The 25,371-nt window shown below is 33.6% G+C and overlaps 3 protein-coding genes across 6 annotated transcripts in view; 1 reads left to right on the forward strand and 2 right to left on the reverse strand.

The window, feature by feature from the left end:
- Positions 1–2,042: 2,042 nt before the first annotated feature.
- LOC141333782 (ATP synthase subunit gamma, mitochondrial-like) lies at positions 2,043–9,593 on the reverse strand. 3 transcript variants are annotated; one of them, XM_073838915.1, is made up of 10 exons: positions 9,493–9,593; positions 9,011–9,045; positions 8,704–8,835; positions 6,506–6,710; positions 6,266–6,409; positions 6,120–6,184; positions 5,872–6,027; positions 5,639–5,735; positions 5,338–5,356; positions 2,043–2,272 (listed from the first exon to the last, which is right to left on the reverse strand). In XM_073838915.1, exons 1-9 carry the CDS (start codon positions 9,531–9,533, stop codon positions 5,350–5,352), a joined length of 882 nt encoding a protein of 293 aa, XP_073695016.1. In that variant the 5' UTR covers positions 9,534–9,593; the 3' UTR covers positions 2,043–2,272; positions 5,338–5,349. The 3 variants fall into 3 exon arrangements, with proteins under 3 accessions (XP_073695016.1, XP_073695017.1, XP_073695018.1); XM_073838916.1 differs by lacking the exon at positions 5,338–5,356; XM_073838917.1 differs by lacking the exons at positions 2,043–2,272; positions 5,338–5,356 and having other exon boundaries at positions 5,635–5,735.
- An 83-nt stretch (positions 9,594–9,676) lies between these two features.
- Positions 9,677–16,170, forward strand: LOC141333784 (DNA/RNA-binding protein KIN17-like). The gene is made up of 11 exons (XM_073838921.1): positions 9,677–9,876; positions 11,502–11,596; positions 11,678–11,721; positions 11,811–11,933; positions 12,357–12,541; positions 12,616–12,710; positions 13,432–13,549; positions 14,432–14,551; positions 14,647–14,746; positions 14,835–14,935; positions 15,788–16,170. The coding sequence occupies exons 1-11, from the start codon at positions 9,763–9,765 to the stop codon at positions 15,848–15,850; spliced, it is 1,158 nt and encodes a 385-aa protein (XP_073695022.1). The 5' UTR covers positions 9,677–9,762; the 3' UTR covers positions 15,851–16,170.
- An 86-nt stretch (positions 16,171–16,256) lies between these two features.
- LOC141333783 (inter-alpha-trypsin inhibitor heavy chain H2-like) overlaps positions 16,257–25,371 on the reverse strand; it is a 68,232-nt gene continuing 59,117 nt past the window's right edge. For both annotated transcript variants that reach the window (XM_073838920.1, XM_073838919.1), the window contains exons 14-20: positions 25,074–25,252; positions 24,723–24,863; positions 23,308–23,421; positions 23,020–23,218; positions 22,507–22,679; positions 22,299–22,410; positions 16,257–16,436 (exon numbers count right to left, since the gene is read on the reverse strand). In XM_073838920.1, the coding sequence (XP_073695021.1) occupies positions 16,289–16,436; positions 22,299–22,410; positions 22,507–22,679; positions 23,020–23,218; positions 23,308–23,421; positions 24,723–24,863; positions 25,074–25,252 (1,066 nt within the window). In that variant the 3' untranslated portion in view covers positions 16,257–16,288. The remainder of the gene's footprint in view (positions 16,437–22,298; positions 22,411–22,506; positions 22,680–23,019; positions 23,219–23,307; positions 23,422–24,722; positions 24,864–25,073; positions 25,253–25,371) is intronic.

Below are 25,371 nucleotides of genomic sequence, written 5' to 3' on the forward strand. Positions count from 1 at the left end.
CGTAGAAGAGCGGAGAGTCTGATCGATTAGAGCTTGCTCGATTAGACCCCCTGCATATGGAAGCGGTGCAGTTGGGTGATGTGTAAAAATAGCAATAGTGATGATTTGTAAAACCTTGAGTGTTAATTCAAAAACAACTTTGTGTAAATTAAAAAGTCTTTGTTCAAGTGGAATTGGTAATAAATAAGAAAGTAAGAAATTAGATAAAAGTCAGTAACTCTCGTTTCGGCGACTCGTTTTTTGAAGCTTTTATTTAACTTACATGAATCGGTTCAACCTAACCGGTTCAGTGGTTCTTTTACGTTATTTCATGTTCCCTGACACCTCCATAAATATATATTGAGTAGGATTTTGTTGCATAGAGTGGTATTTGCTCCTCTTGTGTGTTACATTTTTATTTTTATTGTATTATTATTGTACTCTGGCACTGGTCTATTATTTTTTTTTCTTGCTATTTCTTTTTGTATGTCAGTGTGTTTCTATTCTTTCAGTAGGGCTGTCAAATCGATTAATTGCAAAAAAGTTTGTTTGCATAATATGTGTGTGTACTGTGTATATGTATATATAATTACATGCACATGCATATGCATATTTAAGAAATATTCATATTAAATATTATATAGGCATGTGTTACACCTACATTATGTAAACAAAACCTTATTCTGGAAGCGATTAATCGTTTGACAGCAGTAATTTATATATGATTTACATTATATATAAATGTAAATCTCTCTCTCTATATATAAATATATATAAATATACACATTACACAAACATATGTAAACAAAAACTTACTTTGGAAGTGATTAATCGAGCATAATCATTTGACAGCACTAATTTATATATGATTTATATTATATATGAACGTAAATAATATCTCATATTTCTTAAATATATAAATAGTAATTATTTTGTCATTGTATTTGTTAATTATGAAATTAACATTAATGCTAATTTCATACAGTATACTTCATACATATATATATATATATATATATATATATATACATATACAATTTAAAGGATTTGTATATGACATCCATATATTCAGGACATATTTATGGTAAAGGTAATTTTTTTTTACTTCACTTACTGTCTATGTCCACCATAGTACTAACAGTACTTTGGTAGGTCATAGTAGAACAATCGTAATAGTTATTTTCAGTAAAAGTTTGTATCAATTTATACGATTTACTTAAAGACTGTATGAATTGGATTTAATATTACAAAAAAAACTGGAAAGTTTTGTGAAAGATTCTCGTTAATGCAGAAGTAAATTTAAAGCAAATTATTTTTGCAGCTAAAAAGTCATTTTAAAGTCTGATCTTATGCTTATATTACTAGTATATTAAATGGAATGTTACAAATATAATTTGAATGTCATCTGTCTACTGAAAAATGTGCTCCCATTCTTACATTTTTAAACAGTTTCTTAGGCATAGTGAACTCAGATGACTCAATAAAAATGTCTTCAGAAGAGAGAGAGAGAAAAAAAAAAACAGTTGGGTATGGTGCTGCGCATCAGCTCTCAGATGATAACCATCAGAATCTGAGCTCCAGTGGCAGCTGATTAAATAATGTATGAGTGACCCATATGGTCAAACTTTCTACTTGCCCATTACTTTAATAGATCAGACCCTCTTCTACAATCAGTGACCCCCAAATTCACCCTTTCATGGATACAGACACCCAACACCGCGGCTCGATCATTTAATCTGATACTGTGGTGGCTGGCCGGGCTTGAGTTTCAAATGGATAACAAGGAGGCTAAACTTGTTTTGATTGGCAATTATAAGAAGGAACAATAAGGATGCCGTTAAGTCAATTGGGTTTATCAGTAATCAGTTCAGAGTAACTTAATACAGCTTTAAGCAAAATACGTAAACGCCAGAGAGGGTTTATTGGAAGGATTGACCTTGTGTTCTGTTTTGGCAGACTTCTTCTTCAAATGCTCCGTGTATTGATAACCTCTGAGCGTAGCCAACCCAGTGGCTTCAAAGAAGAGTTCACAAGCTTTAATTCCAATGGAAAACAAGCACGAGTCGGGAAACTTGCTTTTTATTTTTTTAGGAGGACATCAAAGCTGATTAGGACATGCACTAGAAATAGACTTGAGAAGTCAAATGGATGGCATTTCTCTGTAAGAGGTTTATTTTGTCTCATTATTGTATAAACAGAAGCACATATATATTTATGAATTCTACACCAGGTGACGAAACTGGAGAGCATGTGAGCCAGAACCACACTGAAACATCCCAGGAATCCTCTTTATCTGTAATGAGGAAAAAACAAAGAAACATTTAGTACCTTCTAAACACTCTAAAGGCCTGTTCACACCAAGACAAATGTTGAGTGCAAAGATTTGTTGCGATAATTTCACATTTGAACACACAGCTGTTAATGCATGAATTTGCCATTTCATTGATCTGAACAAAAAAATAAAAAATTGCACATGAATTGTTGCAACAAACATTTGTGTTGGTGTGAACATATAGAATATGTTTCTGGCCTCTGATATATGAAAGCAGCATTTAAATTAAAAGGACAGTTCACCCAAAAATTCAAATTGTCATTAATTACTCGTTCAAAACCGGTACGATATTTTGGGTGAAATCCGAGAGCTTTCTGACCCTGCGTAGACAGCAAGGCAACTGCCACTTTCAAGGCCTAGAAAGGTAGTAAGGACATAGTTAAAATAGTCCATGCAACAACCATAAGGTCTACGAGAATATTTTGTGTGCAAAGAAAACAAAATTAACAACTTTAGCACTTTCTACATCCTGCTTCAACCGCACCACACACGCGTCGTGGTATTCTCAAAAACGTGCATCGAAGACTGACACAAAAAAGAAGAAATTGTTGAATAAAGTCATTATTTTTTGTTTTCTTTGCGCCCAAACATTATTCTTGCAGCTTTATGACTTCACGGTTGAACCACTAATGTCACATGGACTATTTTTTTGATGTTCTTGCTACCTTTCTGGCTCTTGCACATGTCAGTTGTGTTGCGGTCTATGCAGGGTCAGAAAGCTCTCGGATTTCATCACAAATTCCTTAATTTGTGTTCCGAAGATAAACGAAGGTCTTACACCTTTGGAACGACATTTCACATATTTTAGTCTGGCATTATACAGTAGTCAACATTTGAAGAGAATTAAAAAAAGTTCAAAGAAGAGAAAAGAGCAGGTATTGCTTTGGTTTCAGTATAACTTTGATGAAAGGTTTTGATCCACTTCAAATGTTGACTACTGTAGTTTGGGAAAAGTATAGTAAATGCATACAAATCTGTCAAGTACTTGCTGAGTTTATTCATTTTTGTGGTGCATTTTTAAAAAAAAGACGTTCAAGGAGACCGAAACGACAAAGTGCGCCCTGTTTGTTTTATAAAAGCACAATGTTTTGTTAATATTGCGAGTGTATACAAATAAAAGTAGACTTTTTACAGTTTTAACCAATGCATTACTCGTCTGTACAATTAAAAATGACAGAACATTAAGTTCTTTTAGCTGTTGTTCAAGTTGCTTTTTTGTTTTGATACTTGCGTAATTTCTCAGTCAATATTAAATTACGAAAGAACTATGAGTTTCACATTGTACTGCACTTTTTAGATTTGCTAACTTGAAAGTAACTTAAAAATAATTACTAATCTAGTTGCATTTTAAATTTCAAATTACAATTTTAAAGTAAATAGTAACTTGGATTTTTTTTTAGTAACTTACCTAACACTGCCCATGTGACATCAGTGGTTTAACTAATTTATGAAGCTAGAATACTCTGTGCGCAAAGAAAACAAAAATAACGATGTTGTGGTACTCCTGTGAACGTGCGTCGAGGACCGACACAGAAAAGAAGAAATTGTAGAATAAGTCAATATTTTCGTTTTCTTTGCACACAAAAAAATATTCTCATAGCTTCATAAAATTACGGTTGAACCACATGGACAACGTTCTTACTACCTTTCTAGGCTTTGAACGTGTCAGTTGCATTGCTGTCTATGCAGGGTCAGAAAGCTCTCAGATTTCATCATACATATTCTAATTTGTGTTCCGAAGATGAATGAAGGTCTTACGAGTTTGGAATGACATGAGGGTAATTAATGATAGAATTTAAATTGTGTGTATTCTAATTACTTTTCCTGATAATGCAGTAATGTAATGCGTTACATTTTAAATTCATGTAATTTGATAAGTTACTAATGTCAATAAAATTACATTAAGTTACAAAGAAATATGAAGTAAAATGCATTATAAAATAATGTTTTGCGCATCAGTATGCCCTTTAATAAATCACCAGGGAATGTGAGCTAAAATGCAGATGAGTTGTACAAAACTTAGATGCAATGAAAGGTTGCCTATTATATTTAAAAATGTTAGTTTGGGAAATTATAGTTTGGGAAAAGTCCAGCTAGTTAATGCTGACAAGTTTGTCAGGTATTCGCTGAGTTTCCGTTCCTTTTAAATGGCACATTTTCAATATTAAAGTTCAAGGAGACCAAGACGGCAGAAAGTCCACTCTGTTGTTGCTTTACTTTACAAAAGCACAATGTGTTGTTGTCGATTTTGCAAGTGTACACAAATAAAATACTTTAAATTTCTGAAAGAACTACGAGTTTCAATTTTTTTAGGTTTGATAAAGTAAACTTCAAAGTAATTTAGTTAGTAATCTGATTACTTTTTAAAATAAAATTAAAGAAGTAATTAGTAGTGGATTACTTTTTTTTCGTTACCCAACACTGCCCATGTGACATCAGTGGTTCAACTGTAATATTATCAAGGTACAAAAATTGTGTGCACAAAGAAAACAAAAATGACACAGAAGAGAAGACTATGTTTGAATAAAGTCACTATTTTTGTGTTTTGTACGCACAAAAAGTATTCTCGTAGCTTCATTAAATTATGGTTGAACCACTGATGTCACATGGACCATTTTAACAATGTCCTTACAACCTTTCTGGGCCTTGAACGTGTCAGTTGCGTTGCTGTCTATGCAGGGTCAGAAAGCTCTCAGATTTCATCAAAAATATCCTAATTTGTGTTATGAAGATGCACAAAAGTCTTACAGGTTTGAAACGATATCAAAGTGAGTAGTTAATGACAGAATTTTCATTTTTGGATGAACTATCCCTTTAACATCCTTGCATAAAGGATATGTCTAAGGTCTAACCAATAAAACTATAAGTCAGCATGTCATTCTCTAACGAAAAAGTAAAGCTCTTTTACTCAAATAACTTTCTCTAGTAGAAATTAACTAAACCCACTAAAAGAACCCCCCACACACAACAAAACACCTTTTTTTATAATCAAACAACAAATCCTACGGTCTGCTGCAGAACGTTACCTCAGTCCTGCCTCAGTTTCTGTGAACGGTGAACATGCATATTATGGAAGGTCAGTGAGGGAAAGACGGAAATTGAATTAATGTGGGTTAAATTAAAGGTGCAAAAATGACACATGAAAGAAATGAGTTCATAAAACTAAAAAAAAAAACATAATTTTGATGTAACAGAACAGTGCATTAGAAAAGGTTAAACCATAACCCAATACAGAGAATGAATTAACGAATCAATAAGACAGACAGATGGCATGCAATGGTTATAATGAGGGTAAAAGACAGGCAAAAAAGGGGAAAAACATCTTACAGAGCAGCGGCTCCAGAAATGATCTCAATGAGCTCCTTAGTGATGACAGCCTGGCGGGTTCGGTTGAAGGTCAGAGTCAGCTTGTCAATTATCTCAGCTAATGAAGAGGAAAAAAGAGACATGATTGCAAAGCGATAATATTAGTGACGATTACACTTCTGCGAGGAATATAGGAAGCTGGTCATCATAGTCTTTTCAAAACTGAAAGGATGACGACGTATAAAATGACTCACAAGCATTCTTGCTGGCGCTGTCCATAGCAGTCATCCTAGCGCTCTGCTCACTGGTGGTGGACTCCTTCAGCCCAAAGTAGATGATGTTGACCAGAGCAAACTCCTGATAGTTCCTCAGGACATCAGCATCGATGTCATCATAGATGCCCATGTTTTCTGAACAAAACACATGACAAATGATTCAGTTATTACATTGCGATTAGTGTCAGGAACGATTAGTGTCATCCAGCCTAACAACTAAATGATACCTGAGCTTGCAACAGTGTCAATGGAAAACAGAGGTTTCTCATCTGTCTTATATGAAATCACAGACCTGCAGAAGACACAAATCAGCATCAAAATCTATATTTGGTTTAATGTTTGGTATATAACAATGTGCATTATATAATCAAACCTAAATCTGTTGTATACAACGGATCCCTGGTCAAACTCATAGCCGGAGTCCAGCAGCTCTGTGGCAATGACAGAAGCATCAGTAAAAGTAGGGGGTTTGCGGCCCACCTCCTTACAGTTGATCAGGATGTGTTTGCCATGGGTCCTGATGGTCACAGAAGCAGAGGAAAAGATTAAAGCAAAGAACATTGCGAAAATTATTCAATGAGAACAACAAAGACAAACTGAGAGAGATATATACCTGTAGAGCAGACCTCTGAGTTTGTCACCGATATTGACAATCATGACCTCTTTGCCAGCGCTAGATAGCTTGGCGATCTCACTCTTCATGGCTTTGGCCACACTGCTGTGGATGGCACCGCAGAGACCACGGTCAGATGACACACCAATGATCAAGTGCTTGTTCTTGTCTTCCGGAGCCTTGATCTCAGCCTTCTCATAGAGTGCTAAACAACAATGACATGAAAAAATAACATTCACAAGATGTTCTAAATGGATATGAAAGCCCGTTTCCACCACTGAACAAAAAAAAATTTAAAAAAAGGGAATTGCAACTTTTTTTGTTTGTTTTTCTCAGAAATGCATGATACAAACTAAGGGTGCAACGGTTCTCGGTAAAAAATTTAACCGTACGGATCTCCACACACGGTTCGGTACGCACTAGGACCGCGGTTCAACTTAAATCTGACAACGCATCTGTAAAATGATTTGTTTTAAGTAACAACATGTAAAACAAACAGGGTTATACAAGTGTATGTTTCTGTTGATGGATGCGCATTCTGGCTTCCCAATACATTACAACGTGGACAAACCATTTTTGTTCAATGCGAGTGCCGTATACTGGAATATGAGCAATCAGTGATTCCGTCATCTTACAGGTGCTGATAGCACGCGTGTGTAGGTAAGACCCGAACAGCACACATTGCTATCTTTATTTAAGCTAATGTTTTTTAAGCTTTGTCAGTTTAAACATTTACGAGCCATAAGACGCGAGTTCGCGTGCAGTGAGAACATCTGTGTGTGCTCTCATCCGAAGCGCGCAAACCCGCACCTCAGAACGCGCGCAAATATTAAGCTCTCTTTTAAGTATTGAGTTTGAATGGACAAATTCACACAAATTGTCAAAATGCCCATCTTGGTAAGTATCCTAGCAGAATAGCTTTTGTAATGTTAATAAAGATTAAGCTTTAATTTATATTGTAAAATATGCAATGCTTTTTTACATTTGATTATTTTTTCAGTTTCTGTACCTAAAAACTAATGTTAGACCTACATAAAAATGTTTATTTTATTTGTATCTTTACTCAACTGTATTTATTTGTGCTGTTGCTTGTAGTTAGATTATTCTTCTTTATTTTTATTTGACAGTAGTTTTTTACTATACTATACTTAACATGGCACATGTACCGAAACCGTGACTCTAAAACCGTAATACAAACCGAACCGTGAGTAAGTTGAACCGTTGCACCCCTAATACAAACTCACAATTCTGACTTTTTGTCTCAGAATTGTGAGATATAAACCCGCAATTGCATGTTTTAAAGTCAGAATTATGAAATACAAACTTGTAATTTCAAGTTATAAAGTCAGAATTGCGAGATCTAAAGTCACAATTGTAATATGATAGACAATTCCGAGTTAGAATTGTGAGTTTATATATCGCAATTTATGAGTATTGAAAAAGTTATATCTTGCAATTCTGACTTTATAACTCGTAACTGCGACTTTTTATCTCACAATTATGATGTTTTTCTCAGAATTGCATGATACAAACTCGCAATTTTAATTTTTGTCTAAGAATTGTGAGATATAAACTTTCAATCGCGAGTTATAAAGTCAGAATTGCGAGATAGTCACAATTGTAATGTTATAAACAATTCTAAGTTATAAACTAACAATTCTGTGAAAAAGTCAGAATTGTGAGACAAACTCGCAATTCTCATAAAAAAAAAAAAACATCAGAACTGTGAGTTTATATCTTGCAATTCTGACTTTATTTCTCGCAATTGCCAGTTTGTCTTGCAATTCAGAGAAAAAAAGTCAGAATTGTGCATTTTTATCTTGCAATTCTGACTTTGTTTCTCAAATTATGAGTTGAAATTTTGCAATTTTGACTTTATAACTTGCAATTGCTAGTTCATATCATGCAATTCTGAGAAAAAAAAAAAAGTCAGAATTGTGAGCTTATGTCTCGCAATCCTGACTTTTTAACTCGCAATTGTGAGTTTATATCTCATAATTCTGAGAAAAAAAAAGTCAGAATTTCAAGTTTTGTCAAAGACTGAATTGCGAGATGTGAACTCACAATTGTGAGAAAAAAAGTCAGAATTTCCTTTTTTTTTTTTTTATTCAGTGGCGGAAACAGGCTTCCATAGATATCGTAATATCTGTGCACTATAATCTTAATTTTGTGAAAAATTATATGAATATGCTGCATACCCATAGCGCCAGTGCCATAGACCCGGGCGGGCTTCAGGGATCTCTCAGCTCTGGAATACTTTGCTGCTGCCACCATCTTCATGGATTTGGTGATCTTCTGGATGTTCTTGATGGACTTCAACCGAACGGTGACTGGTGAAAGGAAAAAACACTGGTCAGAAACTTCATACAACTGTCTGTTATGTACAATGACATGACTGCAAAACAAACACCAGCAAGATACAAACACATTTAAGTACATTAACTACATTTGTAAAGACATGAATATTAGATGACCTTTAATAAAGCAAAAGGAAACTTTACTTACTGTCCTTCAAGGTAGCCATGTTCCTGACCTGCCCACTGCAAGAGATGTTTTAAGAGGTTAATCTTAACCACAAATAAATGCATTATAATAACTCTCAGAGCAATGACGCATCAATAAATGTGATAATCAATTGAAATTACATTGAAAGCAATGCATACCATAGAAACCCACACTGGTATTTACGTCATTGCGTGACGGTTTGCATACAAACAGCTCAAAACTCAAGAACATAATTTGATCAAATATGTGGATATTGCAGCATATTGTTATTAAACAAGCATTAATAAACATGGAAATGTCAATCCGCGGTCTGTCATCCGCTTAAACGGACACACTGCGGCCTAAAGATCAGCACGTCCTTGCTCCACCGTATCCTCATTTCATTGACCAACTGACGCATTTTAGTTTCATTACTTATAAACGTACATTAAATACATATTCCCAGAATGTTACATATTCAAAAGAAATCTATAAAGTCTTACCATTGTGGGAGGAACACCGCCGCGCTGGTCCTGGCGAACATGTTCACTTCAATGAAGGTCAGAGCCGCCGGTCTGCGCAGGCGCAAATAAAGCGCTGGAAGACTTAATCATCACAATCTCGCGATATTACAGGAACACACGAATTAGTGACGAAATACGCAGGTTAGCAAAGCGACGGATCGCGTCACGGCGCAAGGGAGAGTGAGAAGTGTTGAGACACTGGAACTGTTTTTCCTTTTTAATATATTTTGATTTTTTTGAGTAGTTAAAATGGGGAAAGCAGATTTTCTAAGTCCCAAAGCGATTGGAAATAGAATCAAAGCCAAAGGCCTTCAAAAACTGCGGTGGTACTGCCAAATGTGTCAGAAGCAATGTAGAGATGAAGTAAGTTTCTGTGAACGTGTGCCTTGTTTTTCAGTAACACTTAAACCGCATGTATTAATTCATTCGCTTATGATTTTTAATGATTCAATTGTAGATATGAATAAAAGTACTGCATATTTCCCGTATTTCTATGCGGAATTAATGGATATCAGACTGTGTCACAAAACTTTAGCTGTCTTTTTAGATAGCATGTTTAATTATAATGTTTTGAGCCTTAAAATATGCTATATTAAATGCAAATATAAACTATAAACTACACTACCAGTCAAAAATCAAAAAAGTAAGATTTTGTATTTATAAATAAGTCTCTTCTGCTCACCAAGCCTGTATTTATGTGATCTAAAGTAGAGCTAAATTGAAATATATTTACTATTTAAAATAACTGCTTTATATTTAAATATATTTTCAAATGTTTTTTTATTCCTGTGATTTCAAAGCAGAATTTTTAGCATCATTATTCCAGTTAAATGATCCTTCAGAAATCATTCTAATCTGATTTGCTGCTCAAAAATATTTATTATTATTATTATTAATAGTATGTTGAAAACAGATTTTTTTTTTCAGAGAAAGGTCAGACGAACAGCATTTATCTGAAATAGAAATCTTTTGTAACATTATAAATGATTTTATCATCACTTTTTGATCAGTTTAAACCATTCTCGCTAAATAAAAGTTTTAATTTCTATAATTGACGCCAAGCTTTTGAATGGTATGGTGTATAATGTTACAAAAGCTTTTTATATTAAATTAATCCATTCATTAAAAAAACTATTCAAATAGAGAGCAGTTATTTTAAATAGTAAAAATATTTCAAAATTGTACTTTTAATTGCTGTAATTTGGAACAAATAAATGCAGGCTTAGTGAGCAGAAGAGACTTCTTTAAAAAAAAATCATTACAAATCTTACTGTTCAAAAACTTTTGACTGGTAGTGTATATTAAAACCAATGTAGACAGCATTTTGGGGCATCACAGGCAAGGGTTAGGTCTTAAATCATTGGTTGTGTCTTAAAATGTAATGTGTTGTCTATTTAGGATGATGTTTTTCAAAATACATCTCATAGTAAATGCTAAATGAATATATGTAAACCTGGTAAAATACCAACTAAACAGCATATTTGAACATCATAACCTGTCTTAAAACCAAGTAAGCTGCCTTGTCATCATGTTTGTGCTTTACAGGCTACGACTGTGTTGGGCATCATTGTGTTTGTCTCAATTCCAGTCTGTTTACACAGCATTTTTTGGGCAAGACATGGACACTGAGTCTATCTTGACATGATTTTGAGCAACACACACTACCAGTGAAAAGTTTTTGAACAGTAAGATTTGTAGTGTTTTTTTAAAGTAGTCTCTTCTGCTCACCAAACTTGCATTTATTTGATCCAAAGTGCAGCAAAAATGTTACAATTTTGATATATTTTGACTATTTAAAACAACAGTTTTCTATTTAAATATATTTAAAAATGTTATTTATTCTATTCCTGTGATTTCAAAGCTGAATTTTTAGCATTTTTAGACAAAAAAACATTACAAATATTTCTGTTCAAAAACTTTTGACTGGTAGCGTAGGTTGTTTCAAAACCTAGCGAGTCATTAGCTAACTTGATCTCTTTTGATTGCAGAACGGGTTTAAATGTCACTGCATGTCTGAGTCTCATCAGAGACAGCTGCTGTTAGCTTCGGAGAACCCTAACCAGTTCATGAGCTACTTCTCAGAGTAAGTCAACACACACTATATATCTAAATCCAGGTCCATCTGTCTTGAGATGAAATGTGATTTCAAATTCTGATTTTATAGGGAGTTCAAAAGTGACTTCTTAGAGCTGCTCCGAAGACGTTTTGGTAAGTTATTGCTGTTTTTAATTATTAACCAGTATTTATTCATTTATTCTAATATTGTTGGCTAAGAGAGTCTGTGTTCATTTTTGCAGGGACTAAGCGAGTTCACAATAACATTGTGTATAATGAATACATCAGTAATCGGGAACACGTTCACATGAACTCTACTCAGTGGGAGACTCTTACTGACTTCACCAAATGGCTTGGGAGAGAAGGCAAGTAAAAAATAAAAAATAAACGAATTGGGGTCAGTAAGAATCATTTTCTTTAGCAAGGATGCATTAAATTGATCAAAAGTGACAGGGAAACTTTTTACATTACCAAAAATATATTTTAAATAACTTTATATTCATCAAATAATTCTAAAAAAGCACTGTGATTTCCACAAAAAAATATTAAATGGCACAAATGTTTCAAATCAGCATATTAGAATTGCTTCTGAAGGATCATGTGACACTGAAGACTGGAGTTATGAAGCTAAAAATTCAGCTTTGCATCACAGGCATAAATTACATTTTTAAAATATATTACAATGACAATAATATTTCGCAAAATTACTGTATTTTGGATCAAAATAAATGCATCCTTGATGACCTTTGCACAGTATTGTACATGTTTCATTTAGATTGTCTGTACAGGTTTTTGCAAAGTGGATGAGACACCCAAAGGCTGGTACGTCCAGTACATTGATCGTGATCCAGAGACGATCCGCAGACAGGAGGAGCTAGAGAGGAAGAAGAAACAGGATATGGACGATGAAGAACGCAGCGCAAAATTCATCGAAGAACAAGTTCGCCGTGGCCGGGAAGGCAAGGAGCCGGAGGTGTGTTTGTGTGTTTAAAATTTTTATTTTTTTTATTTTTCCTGTTCAAAATGTCATTGTCCGTGTATCTACAGGAGGAGCCAGTGTTCACAGAACTGAAGCGAGAGAAGGAAGATGAGAAAGTGGCTTTTAACTTAGACATTGCTTTAGCAGGACCTTCCAAAACAAGGTATAACCAGTCTAAAGGTGTGTTCACACTTGTAGTTCGGTTTTTTTTTTTTTTCAATTGGTCTTGATCCAGTGTTCACACTGGCATTTTTGACAGCGAACCTAAAGATATCAAACCTAAAGGCATAGTGATACGTTCACAATTTGATTGGTCGAGTTGAGTGACGTTTGTTTGGACAAACACTCCAAACTAAAGAAAAAGGTGTGTCCAACTTAAAGCCGATTTAAGTTGACTACACCGAATGCCGTCTGCTGGACTAAGCACGCTCATTGTTGCGTGTATATGATTTTATTTTCACCACCTGCAAACTCACAAAGAGCTCATAAAAGGCACTTTACCTCCTCGTTGCTCCACGTTTGCTCTTTGCAAATTTTGTTTAGGATACACCGCTTGTTCCCCTCATGAAATCATGTTGCATAACGCATACTTCTTGTTTTTGGTTCGTTTAGATGTATTTGGTCTGTGTTGCATTTATATTTAATTCGAACCGCAACAGATTTAGTTTGAAAGCGGACTGAAACTAGTTCGGTGCGCACCAGGGTTCGAATGGCAGCATTCACACTTACTCAAATGAACCGCACTAACAGAGCAATCGAGTTCCTTTTGATCAAACCAAACATGACAAGTGTGAACACACCTTAAAAGTCTTATAAAGCATTATGGCTATAGTTTGGGTGACGGATTTGACAATAACTGTTTAATATCTGTTTAATTTCTATAGCACAACTTTGGGTCCTAGTGCCCTCAAAGCTGCAGCTTCTGCAAAAAGGAAAGAGTCTTCCCACAGCGGAGATTCTAAGGACAAGAAAAAGAAATCTGCTCTGGATGAGATAATGGAGGCACGTTCTTCGTTAATGTTTTTCTTTTGAATGCACAAATCACACATTTTTTTAAAGCGATAGTTCCCCAAAAATGATAATTACCCCATGATTTACTCACCCTCAAGCCATCCTAGGTGTATATGACTTGCTTCTTTTAGATGAATACAATCAGAGTTGTATTGTTATAAAAAAAAATGTCCTGGCTCTTCTAAGCTTTATAATAGCAGTGAATGGCTGTTGAGAATAAAATGGCATAAAAAGTACTCCACATGGTTCCGGAGGGTTAATAAAGGCCTTCTGAAGGTAATCGATGTGGTCGTGTAAGAAAAATATCCATATTTAAAACTTTATAAACCATCATTTCTAGCTTCCGCTAACTATTGTATGCGCGTTCACGAGAGAGTGGCATTTAAGCGGGTGACATAGGATGTAGGCGTAGGGTACAAAAGTACAAGTACAAAATGAGGTTTTGTAAAGAAAAATGACAGAGGATTTTAATATAAGCCAAGAGACGACTGGTTTTCCTTTGTTGTAAACAAAACTTGATTCTCGCAAAACTACTATATTCTCACTGGTTCATGTTTTTCTTACACAAATGCATCACTTTGCTTCAGAAGGCCTTTATTAACCTCCTGGAGCCGTGTGGAGTACTTTTTATGATGGATGGACGAACTTTATTGGACTTCAAAATCTCAACAGCCATTCACTGCCATTATAAAGCTTGGAAGAGCCAGGACATTGTTTAATATAACTCCGACTGTATTCGTCTGAAAGCAGAAAGTCCTATACACCTAGGATGGCTTGAGGTTGAGTAAATCATGGGATAATTTTCATTTTTGGGTGCACTATCCCTTTAATGAACCTGATTCACCCAGAACATTCCCTTTGTGTGTCTTCCAGATGGAGGAACAGAAGAAGAAATCTGTAAGATCTGATAACTGGATCCAAGCAAACATTGTAGTCAAAGTGATAACTAAGAAACTGGGAGAGAAGTATTACAAGAAGAAAGCAATCATTCGGGTAACTAAAGCACTGTCAGTATAGGACTGTTCTCATCCAAACAGAGTGCTAACATGTTTTCTACAGTGATACTGTGCATGTTTGTGATTTTACAGGAGGTGCAGAATAAATACACAGCTGTGGTGAAGATGGTGGACTCTGGAGACAAACTCAAACTGGACCAGAGTCATTTGGAGACAGTCATTCCAGCTCCTGGTATTACCCTGTTACTTTTTTCCCCTGTGTAACACAAAAATAGGATTTTTCGAAGAAATTCTCAATCTAATCTCTCATTTTCTCTTAGGTAAGCGAGTTTTGATCGTGAATGGCCAATATAAAGACACAGAGGCCATCCTGGAAGGCATAAATGAGCATAAATTCTCTGCTACACTCATGTTAGACTCGGTAAGTTCACTCTGAAAATTGTCACTGCACCTTATGAAATCAAAATAGGATTTAGTAGCTTTTATTCAATGTCTGTTAATTCAAGGATGCCTCCAACTGTTAAAAAATGAGTGTCTTTATAAACCAAAATAATACTTCGAATAAATTCTGTTCTTTTGATGTTTCTATTAAAGGAGTAGTTCACTTTCAGAACAAAAATTTACAGATAATGTACTCACCCCCTTGCCATCCAAGATGTTCATGTCTTTCTGTCTTCAGTCGTAAGGAAATTATGTTTTTTGAGGAAAACGTTTCAGGATTTCTCTCCATATAATGGACTTCTATGGTGCCCCCAAGTTTGAACGTCCAAAATGCAGCTTCAAAGGGCTCTAAAGGATCACAGCCGAGGAAAGAAGGGTCTTATCTAGCGGAACAATGGGTTATTTTATTTAAAAAATACAATTTAAATACTTTTTAACCTCCTGCTTGTGTTGTCCACCTCATCAAGACGAGTGTTAGAGATTAAAAAGTATTTAAGTTGTAAATGTTTTTAGAAAATAACCCATTGTTTCGCTAGACAAGACCCTTCTTCCTTGGCTGTGATCGTTTAGAGTCCTTTGAAGCTGCATTTTGGAAGTTCAAACTCGGGGGCACCGTAGAAGTCCATTATATGGAGAGAAATCCTAAAATGTTTGCCTAAAAAAAAAACTATTTTTTTATGACCAAAGAAAGAAAGAAAGACATAAACATCTTGGAGGGGGTTACATTATCTGTAAATTTTTGTTCTGAAAGTGAACTATATTAACCAGTACAACTGTTCTCCAAGATTGAGAGACACTCATCTAAAGCATGTTTTTTTTTGGCTCGGTTTAGGGTCGGATGAAAGGAAAGACAGTGGAGGGAATTGCATATGAGGACTTCTCTAAATTGGCCTGATTTTCATCTTCTTCACGGTGCCTCTACTGTGTCAGAGTGCATAATAAAGACTCTTGAATGATCTGATTTACATAATGGAACAAAATGACCAATGGTTTTTATTGTGTTTATTTGTTTATTGTTATCTGTTGTCATTAAAAATGGTTGCATATGATTAAAATTCGATTTCTGTATAAAATGTTTTACTGCAAACACTCAAGACATAATTAAATGAATTGGCTTTAATTATTAAGCAATTTCAGTTCAGTTGGTTGATGTACAGAACTATTTTCCTATGTTTTGTATATATTTTCTTGTAGTATTAAAAACTTTTTTTTTAATGGCAATGTTTAGGTTTTCTTTGCTGCTTATTGCTTTTATAAAATAACAGATTTCTACTAATCTAGCCTCTTTTTCTCTTTTAGCAAGTGTTCTAAGCTAGCTGTCACACTCATGCTCTCAGAGAGCGCTCAGGAAGCTGTCCAGCTGAGGCAGGATATAGCTGGTGTAACTGCCATCAATGAAGCCTTTTCCATTGTTATGGATAAACCAGCAGTAGACATCAGAACCTCGTTTCTTGTCATGTCTGTAGTCCTTCTGCCAGCCCCTAATTGATATAAAAATATTCCAACATTTAAAAATATGATATAATTAGGTCCTTAATGAACACAAGTTGATTTGAATGGATCTCAGGCAAGTCTTTTTTAAATTATTATTATTATTTTAATTATTTTGTGCATTTTGTTGATGAAAACAATTTATACATCATGGTAGGTTTTCTTTTTAAGTCATTCCGATTTTATGGAAGCCTGTTTGCTTCACTGAATAATAATAAAAAAAAATGCTAATTGCAACTTTTTTATCTCACAATTCAGATTTTTTTCTCACAATTGTGATACAAACTTGCAAATTTGACTTTTTTTAGTAGAATTGCGTGATATAAACTTGCAATTCTGAGAAATAAAGTAAGAATTATGAGATAAATCGCAAGTCTAACCTTGTTTCTCAGAATTGTGTTTATATCTTGCAATTGTGACTATTTCTTAGAATTGTGAGTTTTTATATCTTTCAGTTCTAACTTTATAACATGCAACTGCATGATATGAACACAATTGTGAGAAATGTAGAATTGCAAAATAAAAACTTGCAATTCTGAGAAATAAAGTAAAAATGGTATGATATAAACTGACAATTGCGAGTTATAAAGTCAGAATTATAAGATAGAAACTCGCAAATATTATTTTTTTCAGAATTGCGTAATATAAACCCGCAATTGCGAGTTATAAAGTCAGAATTATAAGATAGAAACTCGCAAATATTATTTTTTTCAGAATTGCGTAATATAAACCCGCAATTGCGAGTTATAAAGTCAGAATTATAAGATAGAAACTCGCAAATATTATTTTTTTCAGAATTGCGTAATATAAACCCGCAATTGCGAGTTATAAAGTCAGAATTATAAGATATAAACTCGCAAATACATTTTTTTTTCAGAATTGCATAATATAAACCCGCAATTGCGAGTTATAAAGTCAGAATTATAAGATATAAACTCGCAAATATTTTTTTTTCAGAATTGCGTAATATAAACCCGCAATTGCGAGTTATAAAGTCAGAATTATAAGATATAAACTCGCAAATATTTTTTTTTTCAGAATTGCGTAATATAAACCCGCAATTGCGAGTTATAAAGTCAGAATTATAAGATATAAACTCGCAAATACATTTTTTTTTTCAGAATTGCGTAATATAAACCCGCAATTGCGAGTTATAAAGTCAGAATTATAAGATATAAACTCGCAAATAAATTTTTTTTTTTCAGAATTGCGTAATATAAACCCTCAATTGCGAGTTATAAAGTCAGAATTATAAGATATAAACTCGCAAATAATTTTTTTTTCAGAATTGCGTAATATAAACCCGCAATTGTGAGTTATAAAGTCAGAATTATAAGATATAAACTCGCAAATACATTTTTTTTTCAGAATTGCATAATATAAACCCGCAATTGCGAGTTATAAAGTCAGAATTATAAGATAGAAACTCGCAAATATTATTTTTTTCAGAATTGCGTAATATAAACCCGCAATTGTGAGTTATAAAGTCAGAATTATAAGATATAAACTCGCAAATACATTTTTTTTTCAGAATTGCATAATATAAACCCGCAATTGCGAGTTATAAAGTCAGAATTATAAGATATAAACTCGCAAATATTTTTTTTTTCAGAATTGCGTAATATAAACCCGCAATTGCGAGTTATAAAGTCAGAATTATAAGATATAAACTCGCAAATATTTTTTTTTTCAGAATTGCGTAATATAAACCCGCAATTGCGAGTTATAAAGTCAGAATTATAAGATAGAAACTCGCAAATACATTTTTTTTTTCAGAATTGCGTAATATAAACCCGCAATTGCGAGTTATAAAGTCAGAATTATAAGATATAAACTCGCAAATAAATTTTTTTTTTTCAGAATTGCGTAATATAAACCCTCAATTGCGAGTTATAAAGTCAGAATTATAAGATATAAACTCGCAAATAATTTTTTTTTCAGAATTGCGTAATATAAACCCGCAATTGTGAGTTATAAAGTCAGAATTATAAGATATAAACTCGCAAATAATTTTTTTTTTCAGAATTGCGTAATATAAACCCGCAATTGCGAGTTATAAAGTCAGAATTATAAGATATAAACTCGCAAATATTTTTTTTTCAGAATTGCGTAATATAAACCCGCAATTGCGAGTTATAAAGTCAGAATTATAAGATATAAACTCGCAAATATTTTTTTTTTCAGAATTGCGTAATATAAACTCGCAATTGCGAGTTATAAAGTCAGAATTATAAGATATAAACTCGCAAATAATTTTTTTTTTCAGAATTGCGTAATATAAACCCGCAATTGTGAGTTATAAAGTCAGAATTATAAGATATAAACTCGCAAATATTTTTTTTTTCAGAATTGCGTAATATAAACCCGCAATTGCGAGTTATAAAGTCAGAATTATAAGATATAAACTCGCAAATAATTTTTTTTCAGAATTGCGTAATATAAACCCGCAATTGCGAGTTATAAAGTCAGAATTATAAGATATAAACTCGCAAATAATTTTTTTTTCAGAATTGCGTAATATAAACCCGCAATTGCGAGTTATAAAGTCAGAATTATAAGATATAAACTCGCAAATAATTTTTTTTTTCAGAATTGCGTAATATAAACCCGCAATTGTGAGTTATAAAGTCAGAATTATAAGATATAAACTTGCATATAATTTTTTTTTTTCAGAATTGCGTAATATAAACCCGCAACTGTGAGTTATAAAGTCAGAATTCTAAGATATAAACTCGCATATACATTTTTTTTTCAGAATTGCGTAATATAAACCCGCAATTGTGAGTTATAAAGTCAGAATTCTAAGATATAAACTCGCAAATAATTTTTTTTCAGAATTGCGTAATATAAACCCGCAATTGTGAGTTATAAAGTCAGAATTCTAAGATATAAACTCGCATATAAATTTTTTTTTCAGAATTGCGTAATATAAACCCGCAATTGTGAGTTATAAAGTCAGAATTATAAGATATAAACTCGCAAATAATTTTTTTTTCAGAATTGCGTAATATAAACCCGCAATTGCGAGTTATAAAGTCAGAATTATAAGATATAAACTCGCAAATAATTTTTTTTTCAGAATTGCGTAATATAAACCCGCAATTGTGAGTTATAAAGTCAGAATTATAAGATATAAACTCGCAAATAATTTTTTTTTTCATAATTGCGTAATATAAACCCGCAATTGCGAGTTATAAAGTCAGAATTATAAGATATAAACTCGCAAATAATTTTTTTTTTCATAATTGCGTAATATAAACCCGCAATTGTGAGTTATAAAGTCAGAATTATAAGATATAAACTCGCATATACATTTTTTTTTCAGAATTGCGTAATATAAACCCGCAATTGTGAGTTATAAAGTCAGAATTATAAGATATAAACTCGCAAATAATTTTTTTTTCAGAATTGCGTAATATAAACCCGCAATTGTGAGTTATAAAGTCAGAATTCTAAGATATAAACTCGCATATAAATTTTTTTTTCAGAATTGCGTAATATAAACCCGCAATTGTGAGTTATAAAGTCAGAATTCTAAGATATAAACTCGCAAATAATTTTTTTTTCAGAATTGCGTAATATAAACCCGCAATTGTGAGTTATAAAGTCAGAATTATAAGATATAAACTCGCAAATAATTTTTTTTTTCAGAATTGCGTAATATAAACCCGCAATTGCGAGTTATAAAGTCAGAATTATAAGATATAAACTCGCAAATAATTTTTTTTTTCAGAATTGCGTAATATAAACCCGCAATTGCGAGTTATAAAGTCAGAATTATAAGATATAAACTCGCAAATAATTTTTTTTTCAGAATTGCGTAATATAAACCCGCAATTGTGAGTTATAAAGTCAGAATTTTGAGAAATAAACATCTCAATTCTGAGAAATAGATTTACTAATCTAAGGTCGCAATTTTGACCTTATTTCTCAGAAGTGCAAGTTTATATCTTGCAATTCTAAATTCAAAACAAAATTGCAAGTTTATATCAAGCGATTCTGTGAAAAAAAAAGTCAAATTTTGAAGGAAAAAGTCAGAATTGTGAGATATCAACTTGAAATTCTCAGAAATGAAGTCAGAATTGCGTGATATGAACTTGCAATTGCAAATTATAGTCAGAATTATGAGATACAAACTTGCAAATTTGACTTTTTTTTCTTAGAATTGTGATATAAACTCGCAATTCTGAGAAATAAAGTCAGAATTATGACAAATTTTAAGTCTAACCTTGTTTCTCAGAATTGTTTATATCTCGCAATTGTGAGAATTGTGAATTGTGTGTTTTTATCTTTCAGTTCTAACTTTACAACATGCAACTGTGTGATATGAACACAATTGTGAGAAATAAAGTAAGAATGGTATGATATGAACTGACAATTGCAAGTTAAAAAGTCAAAATTATAAGATATAAACTTGCAAATTTGATTTTTTTTTCAGAATTGCATAATATAAACTCAAGTCAGCATTTTGAGAAATAAACTTCTCAATTCTGAGAAGTAGATTTATGAGATAAAAAAGTCGCAATTCTGACCTTATTTCTCAGAACTGCAAGTTTATATCCTGCAATTCTGAATTGAACACAAAATTGTGAGTTTATATCAAGCTATTCTGTAAAAAAAAGTCACATTTTGAAGCAATTCTGAGAAAAAAGATCAACCTGCAATTCTGACTTTATAACATGCAACTGTGAACTTTGTTGTCATTAGACATGTAATTGCAATTCTGAGAAATTAAGTCAGAATTGCCTGGTATAAACTCGCAAACTTGACATTTTCTCAGAATTGTGTGATATAAACTTGTAATTGTGAACTATAAAGTTAGAATTTTGAGAAATAATGTCAGAATTATGAGATAAAAAGTCACAATCATAACCTTTTTTCTCAGAATTTTGGTACATAAACTTGCAATTGTGAGTCAAGTCAGAATTGTAAGATCTAAACTTCCAATTCTGAGAATATATCAGTCTTTTCCCTCCTCAAAATTGGACTTTAGAACTCGCAATTGTAGAATTTATATCTCATAATTCTGAGAAAAAAAGTAGGAATTGCAAGTTTTTATCTTGCAATTCTAAATGTATTTCTCACAATTGCGAAATAAAAAAAGTCGCAATAACCTTTTTTTTTTTTTTATTCAGTGGTGGATGTATATGGACATATATATATGTGACCCTGGATCACAAAACCAGTCTTAAGTCGCTGGGGTATATTTGTAGCAATAGCCAAAAATACATTGTATGGGTCAAAATTATTGATTTTTCTTTTATGTCAAAAATCATTAGGAAATTAAGTAAAGATCATGTTCCATGAAGATTTTTTGTAAAATTCCTACTGTAAACCTATCAAAATGTAATTTTTGATTAGTAATATGCATTGCAAAGAACTTAATTTGGACAACTTTAAAGGTGATTTTCTCAGTATTTTGATTTTTTACACCCTTAGATTTCAGATTTTCAAATAGATGTATCTCGGCCAAATATTGTCCTATCCTAACAAACCATACATCATCAGAAAGCTTATTTATTGAGCTTTCATATGATGTATATATCTCATAAGGTAAAATTTAACCTTATGACTGATTTTGTGGTCCAGGGTCACATATATAAAACTAGTGAGGACATTTAACTAGATAAATGTCTTATAAATTGGTCAAATCATGTTTCTATTTAATAGTGTTTCGTACAGTTTCTGTGATTGTTATGTTTTGGGGTAGGCCATTGAAAATCTAATTAACCTGATATAAAAACAATCGAAATCTATGAGATGGGCTTATGACATACAAACATAATGAAACAAATGTGTGCGTGTGTGTGTGATATTTTTTAAAAAGAAATGAGATTTGTATGTGACAGTACCTGGTGACAGCTAGTTTGTTGCCTTTCACCTCCATTGTGGCCTCTTTCTTCTTCGGATCTGCTCCCTCATGCACGCCATACACGTTTACTTTTGGCTCCTGTGCAAACTGACCTGTTGTGAGTCGCAAAAAAACATTTTTTTAAGAACAAGACCCACACACTTGTTGGTGTGTTGAATAAAGTATGTTCTAAATATTAAGTGGCTTACCAATGAGACCATGAACTTGCGTGGAGTATTTGTTGTCGTTAGACATGTAAATGCCCAGGAAGTCCACCTGCACAGGATGCTTCTTCCACACCCGATGCAAAAGCACCATTACTGAAATCTTCCCATCAATTGTCACGGTAACATGTTGCTCTTTCATTATGGTGACCCTCATTCTGATAAGCATGAATTGTGCATATATTATATTAGCATATGTTATTTTAACAATGTCTTTACTACCTTTCTGGGCCTTGAATGTGGTAGTTGTGTTGCTGTCTATGCAGGGTCAGAAAGCTCTCGCATTTCATATCTTAATCTGTGTTCTAAAGATGAACAAAGGTCTTACGGGTTTGGAACGACATGAGGGTGAGTAATTAATGACAGAATTTTCATGTTTGGGTGAATTATCCCTTAAACAAAACTGCAATTTAGTTCCTAAAATCTGCAATTCAAGCAGGAATATTTACTAATTACCATATTTGTGGTATTTGTTGGAGTATGTTTGATTTTCGATACCTTTTAAGCACCAGCTCAGCTGTGGCTCCCCAAGAAAAGGAGTGATTGTTCCTGCCCTCCATCAAATCGATTCTGTTGGTTCCTACTATAACCTGCACATCATCTGTTTTAGAGAATATGGAGATGGTGCCAAAATATGTGTTTATTTTGTTGTTCTTCATCTTCTTGGCCCCAACCAACTGACCATTGATTGTGACTCCTGGACAGGGAAAAAAACATATGGAATATGAAATAAATAAATAAATAAAGGATCTGAGTTTTTTCAAGTGATTGAAGACATCAAGTTACCTGTTCCAGGATCTGAAATCAGGTTGAGGATGTGTCCTGGTTTGGAGTCAATGTTGAAGCAGATGTCCATTTTGCTTTTGGGTAAGTAAATGATGAAGTGGGGATCACTGTCCACTGCATTGAAATTAAAAGGATGAGAGATTCACAGCTAAATATGTAGCAGGGGTAGATCAGTATTCCTTAAGATTTTAAGTGGATACTGAAGTGGAGATTTCTTCAAAATAAAAATGTTAAACATCATCTTGAAAGAAAGGATTTAAAGGTATTTTGCGAAAAGCTGCAATACTGCAAAAGTGATAGTTCATGAGTCCTGAACAGTAAACTGCCTGCTGTTCTTCAGAAAAAATCCTTCAGGTCCCACAAATTCTTTGGTTATTCAGCATTTTTATGTATTTGAAATCTTTCCAAGAATGACTGTATGATTTTGAGATTCATCTTTTCACACTGAGGACAACTGAGGAACTCTCTTACAGAAGGTTCAAAAGCTCACTGATGCTCCAGAAGGAAACACGATGCATTTAGTGCTGGGGGGGGGGGGGGGGGACTTTTGAACAGAATGAACATTTTTTCTTATTTTGCCTAAAAATCTTCTTTTATTCATTTAGTACTGCCCTCAGAAGCTACAGAAGATTTTACAGATTACAGAATTTGCCCTGACCTTCAAATTCCAAAAGTTTTCACCCCCCTTAATACATTGTGTTACCATCTGAAGCAACATTGATCATTTGAGCCTTCTGTAATAGTTGCATATGAGACCCTTAGTTGTCCTGGAAAGGGTTCAAATACACAAAAATGCTGAAAAGCCAAAGAATTTGTGGAACCTGAAGGACTTTTCTGAAGCACAGCAGACAGTTTAACTGTTCAGGACAAACAAGGGACTCATTAACAACTATCGCAAAACAAAAAAAACAAAAAACTGTGGATCATTCAAGTAACAACACAGTATTAAGAATCAAGTGTACGTAAACTTTTAAACAGGGTAATTTTTATAAATTCAACTATAATTTTTTTCCTGTGGACTATATGTTAACGAATTTTATGTGAAATATCTTATTCACGTCAGTACTAAATAAATAAATAATACGCATTTTGTATGATCCCTCTTATTTTGGTAAAAAAAACTGCAAGGTGTATGAAAACTTTTGACTTCAACTGTACAATGGAATAAAATAAACAAATAAAACGATATTCTGGATGTTTCCTTTCCACTCGTCTGAAACAACACCTTATGAAAAGCCAAATAGCTTAAAATCTCAAAACTGACCTGTGCATGAAAAATACAACGTTTTTGCCTGTAGCGTCTTGCATAAGTACCAAGAAACCAATTCTAGTTGCATTCATACTGATTCTGAATTTAAAAGTGAACTCAAATCAAAATCCATGTGAACTGTCTATTATTGACTGTGCTGCATTACCAGTAGTGATGTGTCCAGGAATCATACTTTCATGCACTCCGGCTGCTTCTTTGGGAGTTGGAGCAGGTGTAGGCTGAACCCAGGGAGGATTTGAATAGACTAAGCGTTGCACCGGCGGTGGTCCAGATAATGGAGCAGTGGCTAAGTACGGAATAAAAAAAATTATAAACTGTCTATAAACAGTTTACAGTAACGTTTTACTTCCATAGTATGGACAAAAAAAATACAGTTTACCTGGATTATTAAAACTCATACCGGTTTAGAACCGGTGGAGGGTGAATACATTTTCATTTTGGGTGAACTATCCCTTTAATAAAGCTTTTTACAATATTGACTGTTTGGATTTGGTACCTGAGCAGCAGCCATGTTTGGAGTCTCTGGGCGAGTCTGCGATCAGTCGTTCTGCCTTGCCCTCGTCTTCACCCTCCACCAGCATTGCGGTGAGAGGGGTCACAAACTGATGCTCCACAGCCAGGGCCACGATTCTCTGGGTGATCCTACGCTTCTTATTTGAAGTAGAAGCTAGAGAGCTACATGAGAGGAAATTAACAGAGGCAAAGTTCTCAATAAGTATGATTAATGGGAAACACAAGACAGAAATTTCCATTTAGCATAAAGAATCAGGAAAACAAAATGAGATGTGTAAAGA

Source organism: Garra rufa, chromosome 4 (assembly GCF_049309525.1).
Source record: "Garra rufa chromosome 4, GarRuf1.0, whole genome shotgun sequence".
Classification (NCBI taxonomy): domain Eukaryota; kingdom Metazoa; phylum Chordata; class Actinopteri; order Cypriniformes; family Cyprinidae; genus Garra; species Garra rufa.